The sequence below is a fragment of the Poeciliopsis prolifica genome, unplaced genomic scaffold, assembly GCF_027474105.1.
Source record: "Poeciliopsis prolifica strain line A6 unplaced genomic scaffold, Auburn_PproV2 SCAFFOLD006, whole genome shotgun sequence".
Lineage (NCBI taxonomy): Eukaryota > Metazoa > Chordata > Actinopteri > Cyprinodontiformes > Poeciliidae > Poeciliopsis > Poeciliopsis prolifica.
The window spans coordinates 2813510-2830512 of record NW_026562381.1 but is presented as its reverse complement, the minus strand read 5'-3'; the positions used below and the strand labels follow the sequence as shown (position 1 = coordinate 2830512).

General features: G+C 37.9%; 2 protein-coding genes across 4 annotated transcripts in view; one reads left to right on the top strand and one right to left on the bottom strand.

Moving 5' to 3' along the window:
- LOC129360328 (rho guanine nucleotide exchange factor 6-like) overlaps nucleotides 1–13188 on the top strand; it is a 36088-nt gene extending 22900 nt beyond the window's left edge. For 2 of the 3 annotated variants that reach the window (XM_055030493.1, XM_055030495.1), the window contains exons 13-22: nucleotides 805–891; nucleotides 1425–1506; nucleotides 2014–2129; nucleotides 2303–2482; nucleotides 5667–5687; nucleotides 7884–7980; nucleotides 8713–8799; nucleotides 8900–8999; nucleotides 9215–9269; nucleotides 11061–13188. In XM_055030493.1, coding sequence (XP_054886468.1) covers nucleotides 805–891; nucleotides 1425–1506; nucleotides 2014–2129; nucleotides 2303–2482; nucleotides 5667–5687; nucleotides 7884–7980; nucleotides 8713–8799; nucleotides 8900–8999; nucleotides 9215–9269; nucleotides 11061–11183 — 948 coding nt within the window. In that variant the 3' untranslated portion in view covers nucleotides 11184–13188. The remainder of the gene's footprint in view (nucleotides 1–804; nucleotides 892–1424; nucleotides 1507–2013; nucleotides 2130–2302; nucleotides 2483–5666; nucleotides 5688–7883; nucleotides 7981–8712; nucleotides 8800–8899; nucleotides 9000–9214; nucleotides 9270–11060) is intronic. The other variant, XM_055030494.1, reaches the window with a different exon arrangement.
- A 62-nt stretch (nucleotides 13189–13250) lies between these two features.
- On the bottom strand, nucleotides 13251–16246 carry LOC129360331 (uncharacterized). Its single transcript, XM_055030498.1, has 4 exons — nucleotides 15624–16246; nucleotides 15288–15315; nucleotides 15096–15188; nucleotides 13251–15008 (listed from the first exon to the last, which is right to left on the bottom strand). The coding sequence occupies exons 1-4, from the start codon at nucleotides 15843–15845 to the stop codon at nucleotides 14638–14640; spliced, it is 714 nt and encodes a 237-aa protein (XP_054886473.1). The 5' UTR covers nucleotides 15846–16246; the 3' UTR covers nucleotides 13251–14637.
- Nucleotides 16247–17003: the final 757 nt, after the last annotated feature.

The window sequence follows — 17003 nt, the reverse complement described above, 5'->3', positions numbered from 1 at the left end:
GAAGTTGTGGTTTTGCTTTGGCAGGTGAAGCCCTCATGTGCACAGTTCTGCCAAGCACCACACTAAGCTAGTCAGACGTTTCCTTCATAGTTCTGGGAAAGTCTGGAATTGTATTTGACCAATTTCCTGGCCAAATTATGAATAAACAAAAATTTTATTGAATTGTTTCTTGTCTTTGTTTATAATGAAATTACATTCTTATTCTTGGATTTAACCTTGATTCTGACATTTTGGTTTTTGACTTGCTGGTTGAATGCATCAGACTCATCCAAGATTTAAAAAAAATTATTTTGCTGCTTTTTGGACTTTGGACAACTTCAAATTCAGATTGCATTGGCTCTGTGGCCAATATACTGGGTCTGGTTATAATACTGAACAATGCAGATAAAGGTTCAATAAAAAAAATAAATAAAAAAAACACTTTTAAAGTATTGTCTTCTTTTAGAAATGTTTACAGATTAAATAAACATACAATAAAGCACATGCAAAAACATCTGCAAAATGATGTCAATCACCTTCTGAAAATTCGAAGCCAGTTTCTTACTGTGTTGTCTGGTGTTTTCTGGAACATACAAATAAAACTACTCATAAAGCAGTTAAATAAAATTAGATTTTCCTATATTTTAATGTCCAAAATCCTAGAATTGGAGTAATACAGAAGCTTCGAGTTAAAAAAAGACATGTAGAAATCCTTTACTTACCTTTCAGACACTCTTGTCTGAGCAACAAGAAGAAGAAAAAAAGTTTTTTGTCCTACGTGATGTCAATACGTCCAGCATGATGTCTTATTTGTCTTCCTTTCAGGAAAAAGAGGAGCGCTATCTTATGCTTTTCCCAAATGTCCTAGTTATGCTGTCTGCTAGTCCCCGGATGAGTGGCTTTATTTATCAGGTGAGACACAATGTACTTTGTATGTACTTTTATAAGAGTATACTGAGAAAATTCTATATTATTTTTAATGGAAATCAGAAAGCATTTTTTACGTGTAACTAAATCTGGATTTAGTTACACCGCCCATTGCTCTCAAAAGGGATCTCTTTAGGCAAACATATTTATGCATGTAGGTGCATTTTAATGCCATATGTTAAAATAATATGAGGTTTGATGGGAAATTTATTCAAAGTGTACATGTATTTTTTTCTCTGAGCTCGAAAACCTGCTAATCTCCCGTTAAATGATGCCATATTTGTATGAAAATGCACTTGCAGGCTGAACAGCAGAGTTAAGTAAGTGTATGTATGTGCATGTGTTACAAGTTTGACCTTGTCTGCAAATGCCTAGAGGCTTTCATTGGAGGCAGTGTGATGGTGTGGGGGCACGTCTTCCCCACTGACAAAAAACATTGTACCGATCACAATTTTTCTCACTTTTGATGCAACGTTCATATTTGTTTCCTTTTTCTCTGTGGCTTTTGTCCAATTCAGGGAAAGCTCTCGCTGACAGGCACCACAGTAACAAGACAAGTAGAAGATGGAGAAAGTTCTCCTCATGCATTTGACATCACAGGTTTGCATCTGACATACTGGGGAAAAATGTCTTCCTGACTTTGGGCTTCCAGCAACTATTTGGATAAATATGGAGTTGTTCTTATGACCAGATTTAAGTCCTACTCTAACTCTAAGCTAAATGGTGTCTGTGCTATAGCAGGAGCACAAAACAAAGCCTGCAACTCATCTTAAATTTGCTTATTTTATCTGTAACCTTGCAGCGATAATGGACTCGTCAACAGTTTGCAGCACTTTTTTGCAAGATTTGACTTTAATGTAATTTTGATTTAGTTTTCTACAACTTCTTTCCTGAAACACTGATAGTTTAATTAGTGAGGAGGAGAAAATCCAAGCGAAAGCAATCTACATTGTTGATTCACTCCTACACTTCCTAAATCCTCTATTTCTTTTTTCGATTGTGGTTGATTTTATCTGTCGGTCTAATTAGTTGTTTATGTCACGTCACACTTTCTCTGAAGGAACTCTGTTTTCCTAGTTTCTTTTGTTCTTTTTTTTTTTTTTGTAGGAGGCATGATCGATTGCTTTTCAGTGTACTGCAGCAGCGCTCAAGACTTGCAAGAGTGGCTGGAGCACCTGCAGCCTTACACCAAATCAGGAAGTCCTCCAAGCACCATTTCAAAGGTCAGGACTCCCACTCACACCGGCAGACACATTCACTATATTAAGTCAAAACAACACTCAGAGTGAACCTCACACCTTATTTAAAGTGTGAAACACCCTGCGTTAGTCCAAAGATGACGAGCACCAAACCACTTTGATAAATCTCATACGTCTGCTTTGACATTCGTCTGCAGACTGTAGATGGGAAGCCGCTGAGCACAGTCGGCACTCCCACACATCTTCCCCACCTGAGTGGCCCGAGCGCCGTCAGCCGGGGTCCCCTGGAGCCGCCAAAAACCAGCAAGCCGTGGACCCTCAGCTGCCTGCGTCCCGCTCCGCCTCTTAAGCCCTCTGCTGCGCTGGGCTACAAAGAGGTAGGAACCTGCAGAACTGCACAAACAAACCCACACCAGTTTCTCATAATCAGTCATGCAATACTGTGGTAGTCAGAACCTGCAAGAAGTCCCCCTCCTCTACACGTCCACCTTTCCAGCTCTTAAATTGTCTCAGATTAATTCATACTGTGGGGGTCCTGGGCTTTTTTCATGCTTACATTTCCAGCAAATGCACAATTATTCCCCACCTTCAGTGACTGGTATCCAGATGATTTCAGTCAAGAAAAGGGTTGAACTTTTGAGATAGTCCGTTATCCAAACCTATGTTTCAATCTGTTTGTCATTGCGTAAATGGAAAAGCTTCGAAGCAAACATAGGTGTCACCAAAATGTGGTAGAAGGTGATGTTTATTCCAGTAACGTCTGCCTGGTCATCAAAAGTGTGACTGGCATTCGAGAGCATTGAGTTCACTGGTAGTTATGAATTACTTGGTTTTTGATGTGAGATGATGCTTGATTTGTGGTCCACGTGGGCGGTGGAAGCTTTCATAAGTCAGCACTTTCTGCTAAAACTTTCAGTTGTTGCACATTCCTACCACAGAATCTGACACTGAGCAGAAAACCTTCTGTTCCCTTATGTGTCTTTTTTCCCAAGAGTCTCCCCAACTTTTAAAATGCAAATCATTTATACTTCTGCACCTCCTCAACTTTTTTTTTATTTTGGAGTCAAAGCAAGCAGAAGCCTCAGTGTTTTTTTTTTCCTCTCCCACAAAGATTGTATCTGTCGTCTTCTGAATTCATATGACTTTTTCCTTACCATTTATATTCTCTGAATGCATCACCACAACAAGTTGGCACGTTGCATAGCATATCTAAAAGAAAAAGGCAAGCATTTGCAAATTGTCCAAACTGGCGTGTTTATAAACTAATGCCTGTTAATTAGTCAAATTTACTCCTGATGTTCTAATTGAAACATCTGGATAAGAGCAACTAATGACCTGGAACACTGACCTTTTAATTATACTGATAGAAAGAAAATGGGGAAAATAAGAGAAGTTTGGTTTGTTTTAATTTCTTACTTACCCATGTAAATATACGGCAACATTTCTGCAATGTAAGTTTTTTTTTTTTTCTTTTTCTGGTTTTTAAATTTTCTAAGAATCAGAATTTTGGGTTGTCTTAGCTGTAAGCAGCAATCATCAAAATCAGCAGACATAAACAGCTGATATATATCACTCCATGCATATTGATTCTATGTGACTTAAGTTTTGTATGAACTCCTGACTTACTGAAATACGTGGAAAATATGCCAAATAGCTGGCTTCAGGTATAAATGTATTACTCTTATTTTTGTGAAACTAGGGTACTGTGTCTTTTGTGTGTCCAGATGAATAACAGCACAATAATTTCTAGGGCACTTTGTGGTTCAGCCATCGTTTGAGCTCACCTAGAGCTAAATAGCAAATGCACAGAAGACTTTAAGAGGATTGTTTCTGCACAGTCGTCACTTTGTTGCTGGTGGTGTTTTTTGACACAACCATCGACTGTGGAGGTCTTGTCTGTGCAGTCGTAGCTCTTTTAAACCAAGAAGCCGCAGCAATTTGGACAGCAAACGCTCATCTGACAGCAAACACATCGAGTGTAGGAAGCGTGGGACTCACAGATGTGCTTGCACCAATTATGAAGCATAAGAGGGGGGTTGCAAGTGTACTGATCAAAAAACAAAAGCTTAATCTTAGCTTTGCTCATCGAAGATTCTCGTCCTGGCTGTAATTGGTTGTTTTTGGCCAGGAGCGGTGCATTTCCTCAGCTCAGGAAGGAGATGGAGGAGATCGATCTTTGCACATGACAAACTGTCATGACATGCTCACAGTTTTAGCAAATATTTAAAGAACATACTCTTTATAAAAGTTACATACTGTGACTTTAAACAACATTTTTATTCCTTTTCACTCGCTAACAAATCAAATCGTGTAAACCTACTTATGCTCTTGACAAGTATTGGCACTTTTACTGAGGATGAGTGCGAAAACCTTTAAATAAATGGTTGCTCTGGATTGTTAGTGACCCTAACATGCCACCCTGTATGGTGCTAAAGTGGCATTAAACTTTTTTTTTTCTATGGATGGTGGCAAGATAAACTTGGGTTCCCGTTCAACGTCTTTTATCACAGTTTCAGTTATTTTAAACGTTTTAAATATCATCTACAGTCACTCAACTGTGACTGTAGATGAGTCTGAGTTTGGGTAAAGAGTAACATTTCCTGTCGCTGTTTATTTATCTACTGGAAAATATGCCTTGATTGTCATATTCATTATAATGGAAAATGACCTCATGTCATTTCAACATGAAAGTATTGATCTGTCATCAATAGTTCCTGAAGAAATGAGAACTCTTAAAAAGAAATGCTTTTTCATCATTTTAGTTGGTTATTACTTTTGTTGCAGCTACGACTGGTTTTATAAATAACTTATAACTTTATAAATAAAGATCCACCCATGTCTGCTTTACTTTTACTCATTTTGATTAGTTGTGAATCAGACACAGAAAAACTGAAAGTCATCGATAAAGTTAATCACATCATATTAACTACTAACAATAAAAAAAATGTGAATATTTTATTTTACAGGAACTGTTCGGGAGTGTGACCTATCTGTGACCTCAGTACATTTTTTACATAAAATTTTCCTAATGTTCTTTTTTCAGGATTAAAGCACATTTTACATTTGAGTACATTAATTCACTGAATGAATGTGATTAAAGGTTAGATATGTCAGATTTGTTTATGGTGAGATTATGTTGCTGTGTTTGGCCTCAGTATTACTGTTAACTTATGTTGCTTTTTTCAGCCTCTTCTGTTTTTATCCCATATATTTGAATTGTTTCCCTTGTTGTGTATGCTTCATAAATAAAAATTGACTAATTTGACAGTCAACTCGACGCAGGTAAACATGAAAACGTCTCAACGTTTAAAATCAGTCGTCAAATTCAAAACAACTTCAAAATACCTTGTTTTTTTTAGTAATATTCAGGTAAAAATAGATGAAAATTGCATTTTTTCTTTACTCAAATGTTAAGTTTTTCACCCTGTTCTGCAAAAACAGTAGGTTTGATCCATTAAGGGTGTTTTGAAATGTTCTCTCTCATCGCACCCTTCACTCATTGTAATGTTTCATGCACATTTTTTCCCCTTTTTTCTCTTTTTTCCGCTCTGCCTTCTTTAGAGGATGTCTTATATCATGAAGGTAAGGTTAGACGTGTCTCTGTTTCTGTGTGTGTGCTTGTGGGTAAAAATGTGGGCAGGGGGAGGTGGGATGGGAGTTGCCTGTATGCGAGTGTGTTGAGCTGACATGCCATTGCTCTGTTTTGCTTCACTTCTTCTCTTTTATTGTCTCATCATGTTGGTTTCCTGTTTTCTGTGGCCCCTGCGAGTTTTCTCTTCCCTCCATTCCCTGCAAGAAGTCAGCCAAACACTAAGATACTTTTTTTTTTTTGCCCTTCATCTTTTGAAATCAATTTCTGACGCACCGGAGCAATAAAGTTCCACCTGAGAAGCTTCTTTTCTGGAAAGCTCAGTCGGGTCTGTCCCTCAGCAATGAATTTTTTTTGACACAGGCAAATAAGTGCAATACCTATTTTGACATCATAGAATAAAGGATGAGTTTTTAGGTGGCTTTTGAAAGAAAGGAAAGAAAAAGCGGGAGCTGAGTTTTCCGTGTGTCGTCTATACGCCATAATCTTTCAAATCATTTACCAAGCAGCCTAAGGCATAATTTGTCAAACATATTAGTCATATCTTCTGCTTAAAGGTGACACATAGTCATTTTTGCCCATTTTGGCATCTTTAAGCTGCTTTTTACAAGAACAGGAGTTGGGAAAGCACAAGAATACTGCAGTTTTAACTATAGGTAGCTAAACCACATTATTCATCTTAAATAGTTTTGACCCTCTAACTTTAAAAACAATGAGCCTTCATGGCAAGACTGAAATCTCTATGCATCTCAATATATTAAATGCCCTTAAATATGTTAACTTTTTCAGTAATTTGATTCAAAATTCACATAATATAGATTCAGTAGAAGCAAGTGATATGTTCCAGTTATTTTCTGTTTATTTTGATGATTATTCCTCTCAGCAAATCGAAACCCAAGATTCAGTATCTTAGAAAATTTTAATATTACAGAAAACCTACAAAACAAAAGTATTTTTCAGGAAAAGTCATCCTACAATTTAAATGAATGACATTCTTCACACAGAAGATAACCCAAAACATAAGTGCTGCACTCAAACATTGTTAAGTGTAAGGAAAAAATGCAGAAGAATTGGAGATCAATGCAGCTTTTAGTCGGTATGAATCAAGCTCATTTGAAAGTCTGAGGGTCATTGAGGTGAGTTATTAAAGAGATATTCCTCACTGATGTACTCAGGAAGTTTTACTTGTTGGATTGGATTGTTGGAGCTTAAGAAGCTCCTGAACTCGAAAAAACATCAGAAGTAAAATCCACACGATTAAAATCCTTTCTTTTATTGGTTAAAGCTCTTTTCATCACCTTACTCTATTGAGTTATTGTTTTTTTCAGCACTTTGGTTTTAAACAACCCCACTGTTTTTAAAAGTGCTTTATAAATAAATTTGACATTGACAAAGCCGTAAGCCAAAAGCCATTCAGTGAAAATAAAAGCTTGTTGCAGATCAATCTTCGCTCAATGAATGCAAAAGAGTTTCATGATTTGAATTGAATTACTGAAATCACATTCTGAAAATTGCTGTCCAGTTTGAAGTGTTTCTAAATAATGGGGCATGGAGCAAATTGCTAAATGTAAAGAACTAAGACAGAAGGATCTCCATGAGTTCAAGGTCTGCTCTACTCAGGACAGGAATAACACGTCACACAATGACTAAACAGGTTTTTTGGTTAATTACGTCACACCTCTGGTTTTTATATGTTTCGCAGAGAAACTATTTTTATGAATGATTTCAAATTAAATGAAAACTAAGTAGTAAAGCAAAACCCTCATTCATGAAACTAGTTAGATTTTTAAAAAAATAACACTGAATCTTAAGTTTTTACTTCAAATGCTTGGCTGAGACTGTAGAGATACAGCTTTGGTAGTTCAGTTACTTTTATTTTCCTGCACTTATATTTTTGAACGCACATGATATAACCTATAGAAATTATTAGATCTTATTTGAAACCCTTCCAAGCAGGTTGCATTTTACCTCAGAGACGTTTTCCTGCCAGTTTGGTCTCGGTTAACTCATGCTTGCTGCCTTGTTTGTTGATGGTTCTCTTGTTTCTTCACTGTGTGTACATTCGGGATGCAAATCCCCAAAAAGCTTGCATTGCGTTTTGAACTGACGCCTCATGTTTCAGCCGTGTGTAGAGCTGAGACGTTTGTGTTCACAAAGATTCATTGAGTTTGTTTTTTGTGCTCCTGCAGGACTCCAGTAAGAGCCCAAGGCCGATAAAAAAGTTCCTGCCAGGCAACAGGAAGAAAGACCGCAAGCCCTCTGATGACGAGTTTCAGATAAGAAAAAGTAAGTTTCACCCTGAACAAGAACTGCTTCTAAATTTCAAATAATTCATGTTTATATTTCACTGCCTAAACTTTCTTGCTTGCACTGAATTTATCATGAACAAGTTATTTAAAAAAAAAACAATCTTAAAAATCATAATGCATTTTCAATCTTGACTTTGCTCAGATTTTCTTGTTTTAATTGTAGAAAAAGTAAAATTTGTCTTTTTATTTTATAAAATTTTCACTCCCGTTTAATTCCAAAATTTTCCTTGCAAAATAATTGCATGCATTTCAAACCATAGACCTCCCCAGCATGTGACATTAGACATCCATATGTGATGTACCAACTAACTTACTCACTTTTTAGTGACCTGGCAACACCCAGTTGAGTAACTCCCGCGATAACTGCTTAAAAATAAAAAACGTCAGGAAAACGGTGTAGAAAGCAGAAAAAGGTCACACCACCCAGTTTGACAGAATTTCAGATATTTAAAACCATAAAAAAAAAGACGGATCAATAATTATTGATATGGACTCATAAAAAGCTGATATCGTTTTTCAGCCATATCATCCAGCCCTGCCCCACCTGCTGGATTCACAATATTTTTGATTAATAATACAGTGAAACCTTTCCTGACACAGTAAACTCATGTCATGCACCCTGCTGAGCAGCATTCTCTCTCTTGTTTTGCATTTTCTAAAAGGTATGAAGTGTTTCTCCGATTGCTAAATAACGGTCATATCTCAACAGGCACAGCTGCTCTGGAGGAAGACGCTCAGATACTTCGGGTGATTGAGGCTTATTGCACAGGAGCCAGCCTGCACCAAACCACCACAGGTGTGTGTTGCCGGTTCACACACTGATACATCAAAAATGATTTTGGGGGTCTTAAAGGCATCAACGTAGCTCATGTGTTCATTTGTGTGTGCATGCACAGCGGTACGGAAAGAGTGTGTCCCTCAGGTTCTCCTGCCTGAAGAAGAGAAAATAATCGTGGAGGAAATTAAGAGCAACGGACAGACAGTTACTGAGGAAAAGTAAGCTTGTTGTTGCATCTGAAGAATAAGCTTTGAGAATATTTCGGCATAAATATTTACTTGCAGTTGGATTCACCAATCAAATATGTATCCATTAAAGACAAAATCAGCTTCATGTATAAAATAAATAGAATGAAATGTTTAGCTGGCTAAAACAAGCTCAACATTTTACTTCTTCTGGCATGAAATAAATGCTTTTATATTTTAACTTGTAGGAGCCTGGTTGACGCAGTTTATGCTTTAAAGGACGAGGTTCATGAGTTAAAAAAGGTAAGTTGGAACACTTGTAATAAATGCTAAATTATTTATTACAGGAACATGCTGAGTCGTATTAACTACCTGAAAGTTAGTTAATACGACTAAATGTACAAACTGCTAATAGAAATTATCATTTTAAGCACTTCCTCGGTTTGATTTAATTGATGTTTTGTTTGGTTTTTTGTGTGTTTTTAGATCTGTACATTAACCAGATTATCAAAAATTGAGTTAATGAAAGTTGGAAAATGTTAGCCAAGAAAGTAGAACGGTTAGTTTTGATCCCTCTGCTTGGTGGGAGGGGGTTTAATGCAAACACCTGTCAATTATAGAACGTTTTTGAATTTTCAGAACAAGTAACTTATTACCAGATTAGAAAAACATTTATGCAAACTTTCTACATAATGCAGAAATACAAAAATAGCCTTGCTATTTCTGCAATACATAAATAGAAATGTATTGGAGGACAGTACATTGGTTTCCTCTCATCATCTATTTTACTACATTGTGTCATAAAGTTATTTTAAATCTGTCACATAAAGAATATTATGTTATCAAATTGTGTGTGTGTTTTGTTTATTTATTAGTTTTTTTTTCTTTACTTATGATAATCATTTTTGGAATCTCATCCCAATCCATGCCGAGTTTGACTATGAAATGTCCTTTTGTGTTGCATTCACTAAAGACAATTATTTGGTTCAGGTAAGATTCGTAGATTCTCACCAGAACTCAAATGAAAACATCTGAACTGTGGAGCTCAATAAAAACTGAAGAGTAAATGAAAACGAGGCCTCTTGGTTTTAATCCGTCACATTGTTATTTTTCTTTTTTCAAACACACAATAATTCGCTTGAGCTGAACTATTTCATCAATATAAATGCCTCCACTGTTACTACGAAATTGAATCTCCCCTCATTTCTATTTGTTGATGCTTAACCAGAAGGAAGGAGACAGACAGTGAACTAATCTCTCACTGTTTTGACTTTATACAAGTTTCTACCACCAGCTTCTCGGTACTGTAACCAACATGTTGGCAGTCGAAACAGCTGGTGGTAAAATGAGTTCTGACTCCAAACCAGCAATGAACCCACTTTTGTGGAAACCCCCCTGTGTGAAGACAACAGGATGCTGGTCGATCTCACATGGGTTTGGTCTTCCCTGTCTAGAAAACGCTTCAGAGATTTAAATGTAAATCGGACCTCTCAGGCACTGCGATCTGATTTAGGGAAGCCTGGCTTCCCACAATGCAACACGGCAGCAGTAGGGAATTCAGATCTCCACAACCAATAAGTAAAATTTGTGAATCCAATAATTATGTTCTCATTTGTTCTCATTTTGTTAGTCAAATCATTTCAAGAGATCCAACTTTTAAAGTGCATTTTCTGTTTTTTGGTAACATTTTATGTCCAGGAATGTGCATAAGAGTGACCCTTTTAATGCAGCTTTCAGTACAACCTGGCATCGAGAAAAGCTTTCCTGCAACTTCTGGGTGCAACTCTTTTCCAACACAGAAATAAGGAGCCATGTTGTAATGACACAAAGGCTGAGCTTTAAGGCGTTAAATCACAAATTCAGTTTCTTTTAAGTCATATTGCATATATATATATGATTTTTAGAATAGTTGAAGGTAACAGTTACTTGATTGTGCTGTAAAATGACATTTGTGTCTGTAAAATGCACCTGTAAAGGGCTGTGAATGCCTTTGCCAGAGCATTAGAAATTATGGAAATCTGAGACAAACCAGTTACTGACAAACATTACCATCTGAGCCTTCACTCTGTTATTATTCCCCCCTGTGTTTCACAGGAGAATAAGTGGATGAAGCAGTTTCTGGAGGAGGAGCAGAAGTCTCGCAAAGAGCTGGAAAGATTGGTGAGAAAGCTGAGCAAGCAAAAGAACGACTGCGGCTGGGAGGACAGCAGCCATTAGGACAGTGGACCATCCTCACAGCACACCTCTTCAGCCTGTCAGCTCCCGTTTACAGGCGCGGATTCGCACTGGGGCAGGTTTCTGTGTGTTTATGCGTTTATTTTTCTATGCGTGTCTTCCGTCTTCACATTTCAGTCGCACATAAACGTGGAGCTTCGTCGCCTCCGAACCTGGAGCTTGATTTGACAGCTCGACGGAATCGGATCCGTCTCATCGGAAGATCCAGACGAGCATGCTTACTGCCGAACAGCTCGGCTAATCCTCTGTGTTTCAAGCAATCTCCCCCATTTGGACTGTCAGATCCGCCTTGCTAATGGAAGAATTTTGGAAAGAAACAAACTCTCCGTAGCTTCTCCTGCTGTTGTTGGAATAGAAAAGAAGCAAAAAGCCATTGAGTCTTCTGCTTCTCTTGTCTGAACTTTTAAAACCGGACTGACAATGATCTCTTCCAATCATGACTTTGTCACTGTTCTATTTTATAACTATACGGCTCCTTGTTGGAAAAGATAAATCTTCCTGTTGTGCTTTCATGATACACAGCATTTTTCAACATGACAAAGATTCGTCTAATTTATGTTCAGGGGATTTTATAGGCATTTTAACAAGTCACACAGGTGACTATAACAAGCTCAATCTCCAAATGCAGCTGTATACTGTATTTAAAAACTGCATGGATGTACAGTGTTTCTACATTATAAATTCTGCATCAGAAATGCGATAATCAATATATATCCAGACATATATACTCCAAAGCAATGCATCTGCATAATGAAATAGGAAAGACTTAACTCTGTACTATTTGCTCTTATAAAAGTAGACAAAGAAGTAACCCTTACTCAAATATATATGGGAATCATTTTAACATGTTGAGTAGATAACCTTTATTTCTTTTGAGTTTATAAGGATAGTCCGTATTTATTGCTAACCCAGACATTTAAAATGTGGTGTAAGCCTTATGGAGAACGTTTTGCAAGGAAAACCCTGTTTTATATTGCTAAAGAGGAAAAAGAGAATCTTGTTTTGCTTTGAGAATTTACAGATTTCTGTCTGGGAACAGAGGAAATAAACAGATGTTGGTGTTAAACATATTTAAGTGCCTCCCGAAGGGGTCCGGAAACCAAAAGAGAGTTTGAGACCGACTGGGACTAAACATGAAATATACTCAAAGTGTCAAGCTTAGTTTAATGATGTTATTATGTATGTTGGGTCTGAAAACAAACAGCGCTTTGCTTCCTATCTATGGTCGTGGCCTCTTTCTGAAGACCAACCGCGGTACATTTCCTCATGGGGACGAGCGCACGCACTGTCAACGCTGTTATGTGGTGCACTGCACAGAAACAGTGAATGTAACTGAAATGCAATAAGTGACTGCTTTACTGACAGACTTCTGGGTAAAAACCAGCAGCCATCAGATTCAAACAACCTGCAATATTAAGGACTGAATGAATTCATCCACATGCTTTTTATTCGCCTTTACTCAGTGACGTTTCCTGATTAAAAACAATGAGGTCCATTGTTTTCCATCCACAAATGATCCAGATTGTTGAATTTGTGACACAGTTGCTCTGTGGGAAGTGTGTGTGTGTTTTTTTTTTCTAGTTTTTGCACGCACCTCTGTTCAGAAACTTCTCAGCACTGTGTAGCTTTTGATGCAGCTGGTTCGTCTGCAAAGGTGCAACTTTCAGGCTCAAAGGCACATCTCGTCTCACCAGCCAGACTAGATGATCTAATAATGTTGCAGAGACGCAACCTCCCCTCAAAATGACTGTTTCCATTAAACACCACACACTGTAATTCGAAAGTCCCAATACCTTCTGTGAGCACTTACTGGTGGGAAGAAGTTCATCTGATTTCCACACCACTGTGTTGTTTTTTTTGTTTGTTTTTTTTAAAGCTTGTTCTATGCAATTATTGTTGCAAGTATTTTATCCTTTTTTTCTAGACATTCTCTACTGTATGTTTGGTTTGATTGTTCTTTTATTAAAAGTTTAATATAACAAGCAGAGTTTTGGATTGAAAATCAGTTTGTAACCATGACAGCAATGGAAATAGGTTTTCTATTTTCACGCTGGAAATCCACAGATGGCAGGCAGGCAGGCTTTTCCGCCCCACGTTCATCACATGTGCAGCGCAGGAATTTGTAGGCTGTTCAGCTTCGCTCTCAGGAAACCTTTTGCACAGTGGAAGGAGTGACATGCTGTAAGGGTAGGCTGCATCTGCACACCTCCATAGAGATTCACACTTTCCATACTGTTGTACTCCATGTGAAAAGCACGTTTTATTCGCCAACCTATACTCTCAGACGTTTTGAATTACTCATCAAGTACTGCAGGTGTACTTATGAACTAAAAAGGAAACATTACAGTCATGAAGAAGCAGAGTGGAGCTATTTTAGGAACACAAAAAGGCCCAAGCGAGCCTGGTATGAGTGTCACGACTCAAGATGGATGGCATAGAGTTTTTTCATATCCATTCTTGCCTCCCTGGGCGAACAGTTTCTTCGGAACTTGAAAATCTTGACGAGCTTTTGTGTGTTTTCATACGCATATTAAAAAAAGCTTTTAAAAAATCTCTGCGCAGTGTAGAAAAAAAAAAATCAGTCTAGACATAAATTCATTCTCCAGTTTTTTTAAAATACAGTGAAAAATCTCTTTACTGCACCTCGCCAAATCGACATTGGAAAAAAGCAATAAAAAAACATACTTGAAGCACTGTTTGCATAACTTAAAAACTAAAAATAGATGTCAGATGCTCAGGTTTTCCCCAAAACCTGGGCCACCCTACCCATAAAGACCTGTAGTAAAAAAAATATACCAACATGGCAGCCCTGCCTAAAAAAGAGCTGAAAGGGTCGTTGGATTTTTTGAATTCTGAAACAAGATACATTGATTTGATTTGGAAGGTTAAATTACAAAAAGGATAACTGTGATGAGAGAAAAAGTTGACCTCGTCAGATTTCCAAAGATAATTTTCAAGTCAAGTGTCTATCTTTGTCACCGTGAGAAGGTGCATCACTAGTTGCTGCTGTGTGCTCTAGAAAATCAAAACCACAGTGGTTCAGAGCAGTTTCTGTTCTTTATCACATTTAAAAAGTGCTGTTTTTCTGAAATTTTGAGTTTTTTTGTCAAATAATCTCCATTAAGAGCTGCTGGACAATGAAAATGTAAGCACTAATCCTTGAAATGTGTAATTGCCTCACCCCCAAAAAAACCAGAATAGATCATTCAGATTAAATATAAAAGTTATTTTACATATGGTCCAATTTATATAAATAAATACAAAGCAATCACTGACAATAACAAAGAAATAGACAATGTTATTTAATAAATTATAGTTTGAAAATGTCTCTCAATTCCACAAAAGTTTGTTGATTAACTCCTGCAGAGTCTTCTTAGTATCTATATTCCATCCACATTCACAGATCCCTGTTTTGGAGTCCTGGTCCATGCGGCTCCTACAGCTTATACATCCCAAAACTCGTCGATTGCTTTCCGTAGTCCACAAGCGAGAGATTTTCCACCCAGATGCCGAGCTGGTTTCCCTTGCTCAGCGTGATCACGTCCTGCAGCGTAACTGTGCACAGCTGAGGGCTCAAACCGTCCTTGTCGCTCAGGCTGCAGTGGGCCTTAGTCACCTCCTTCTCCGCTTCTGTCTCGCTGTTCCTCATCTTGATGCAGCCGGTCAGCGGGGCGATGCTGTGCTTGGAGAAGGTCACCCTGGAGTAGACGAGGTAGTCACCGGGCTCCAGGACAGTCAGCCAGCTTTTGTGAAAGTAGTTGATTCTCTTGCGAACTGAGAGGTCCATTCTCCACTCAAGATAACCAGCTAGAAAAAACAGTAAAAGTTGTTTTTTATTTTTTAATTATAACTGGATTTCTATAAAAAGAAAAAAAGAGAGATTTTTTTTCTTACATTTTTTCTCAATTGTAGCATTTGGCTTTCCAATTAACATGCGTGCAAAAGCTCCGTAGGTTGTTTCTTGTTTTTCTACGGGGGGAAAACCAACTAAAAGTGGAAAAAAACACAAATACATGTCAGGTTTCTTTATCTGATTGACTTTTCCTTCTACACTCAGAACAGCGTCAATCAGTAAAATCAATTTACCTCTTCCTTGTGGTGAGGAATAGGTTGCCTGCAAGAACAAGAGAAAGTTAAACATCAGTGGAACAATAGAGAAATAATTATTCTCAACACTGAAATAAATCTACTTTAGCAAAGTGCTAAATATGAGGCCAAAAACCGCATGCGAGTTGTGACATGTATGCTGCATTTACAGAGGAGGATTTCCTGTGCATCTCACACTAAATTTTGGTGAGACTAAAGATGGTGCAAAACCTGTGAATCTGCATCAGTTTCTGCCTCCCCAGTTAAAGAAAACTCAAGTTTCCAGCTTTAGATTTAAAACAAAACAACTTTTGTACAAACCACGGCGCTACTTACATGTGCAATTTGTCTTTCGTTGTAGTACAGGTATAGAAATCCTCCAACAGACAGAAACAAGTGCAGCGTCACCACACAAACCAGAAATCGCAGAAGTGGCTTGCTGTAGCCTGGCGATGGGAGCTGAGTTGGGATGAGGATGGGCTCGGGCCTGCCGAGCCGCGGGGGCACCGGCGGAGGCACCTGTGGCAGCGCCATGCTGGTCTGGTAGGTGTTGATCATGATGCAGTGGAGCGGCCTGTCGCCCGTGACATCCCATGCGCTTCTGAGCAGATGCTCCCCAAAGCAGACGAGTTTTTCTGCATGTACTTCCTGGAAGCTTTGAGCCCTTCAGATCTGTGAGAGCTGTGACCTTTGTGGAGGACGTAAGTGTGCCGTGTGAAATACATCATAGCATCTCTTCCTTCCTTTATGGCAGGTATGTTTCACTTGGTTCCATTGATTGCAGTGTTTTTCTGCACTACTAAATAAAACCCAACCCTCACAAAGAAGCTTGTAAATAGATTGTGACGTGGTTTCTGATGCAGACAGCATACTCAAACTGGATTCTTCAGTTGGATTTACGAGCTTATGGCCTTTCTATGTACTTGATGAGTTATTTTATTTCGAAGACTTTAAAAAACTATGCACTGATTGCATCACACTAAGTCTCACAATATATTTAACCAACAAAGACATATGTGTCAAATCCAACACCCAGTTTGCTTTTATGACACTATTTCTGTTTGCAATATATTTTTTTTATTTTTTCGCTTGTTGTTTATTCTCTATCGAGCAAATGTGTGAACAGGCTGAAGATTTTTCATATTTGAGTTTTTCTAAAGATATTTCTTTTGTCACTTAGGTAAAAAGTAAAGAAAAAATTATTTTGTTCTTGAAATAATGATTTATAGTTATATCAGCTTTTTAATGCATCAGAGTTAAACACCACCTCCCACATAGTGACTCCTGGAACAGGATCCAGCTGCCATGAACATGATTAAGAAAGAAGAGCTAATGGATTCACAGAGTGTCAAAATCTAAATGATTTTATTATCAATCCAAATTTTAGGTTTTAAGAAAGAGCTCTCCCAAATTTTTCTGAAATGCTTAAAGTAAAAATAATGACTCGAGCACACAGCCCTGTGGTACTCCATTCCAACTTGTGGTTTGATTTGTCTGTGTCAATAACAAACAGGCCCACAGCATGACAGATCCTCTACCATTCTCATTAACATTTGTTAATCAGTCCGGATGAGGAGAAAACTCACAGAGATTTATGAAGGAGGCTTCTTCTTATTCTAGATTCCCACATGCAGCAGGGTTATCCATGTCAAGGAGTTTCACTACTTCACCACAGCACCTTGGTTGTGGTAGCAAAAGTTGAGCTAAAGTGAAACA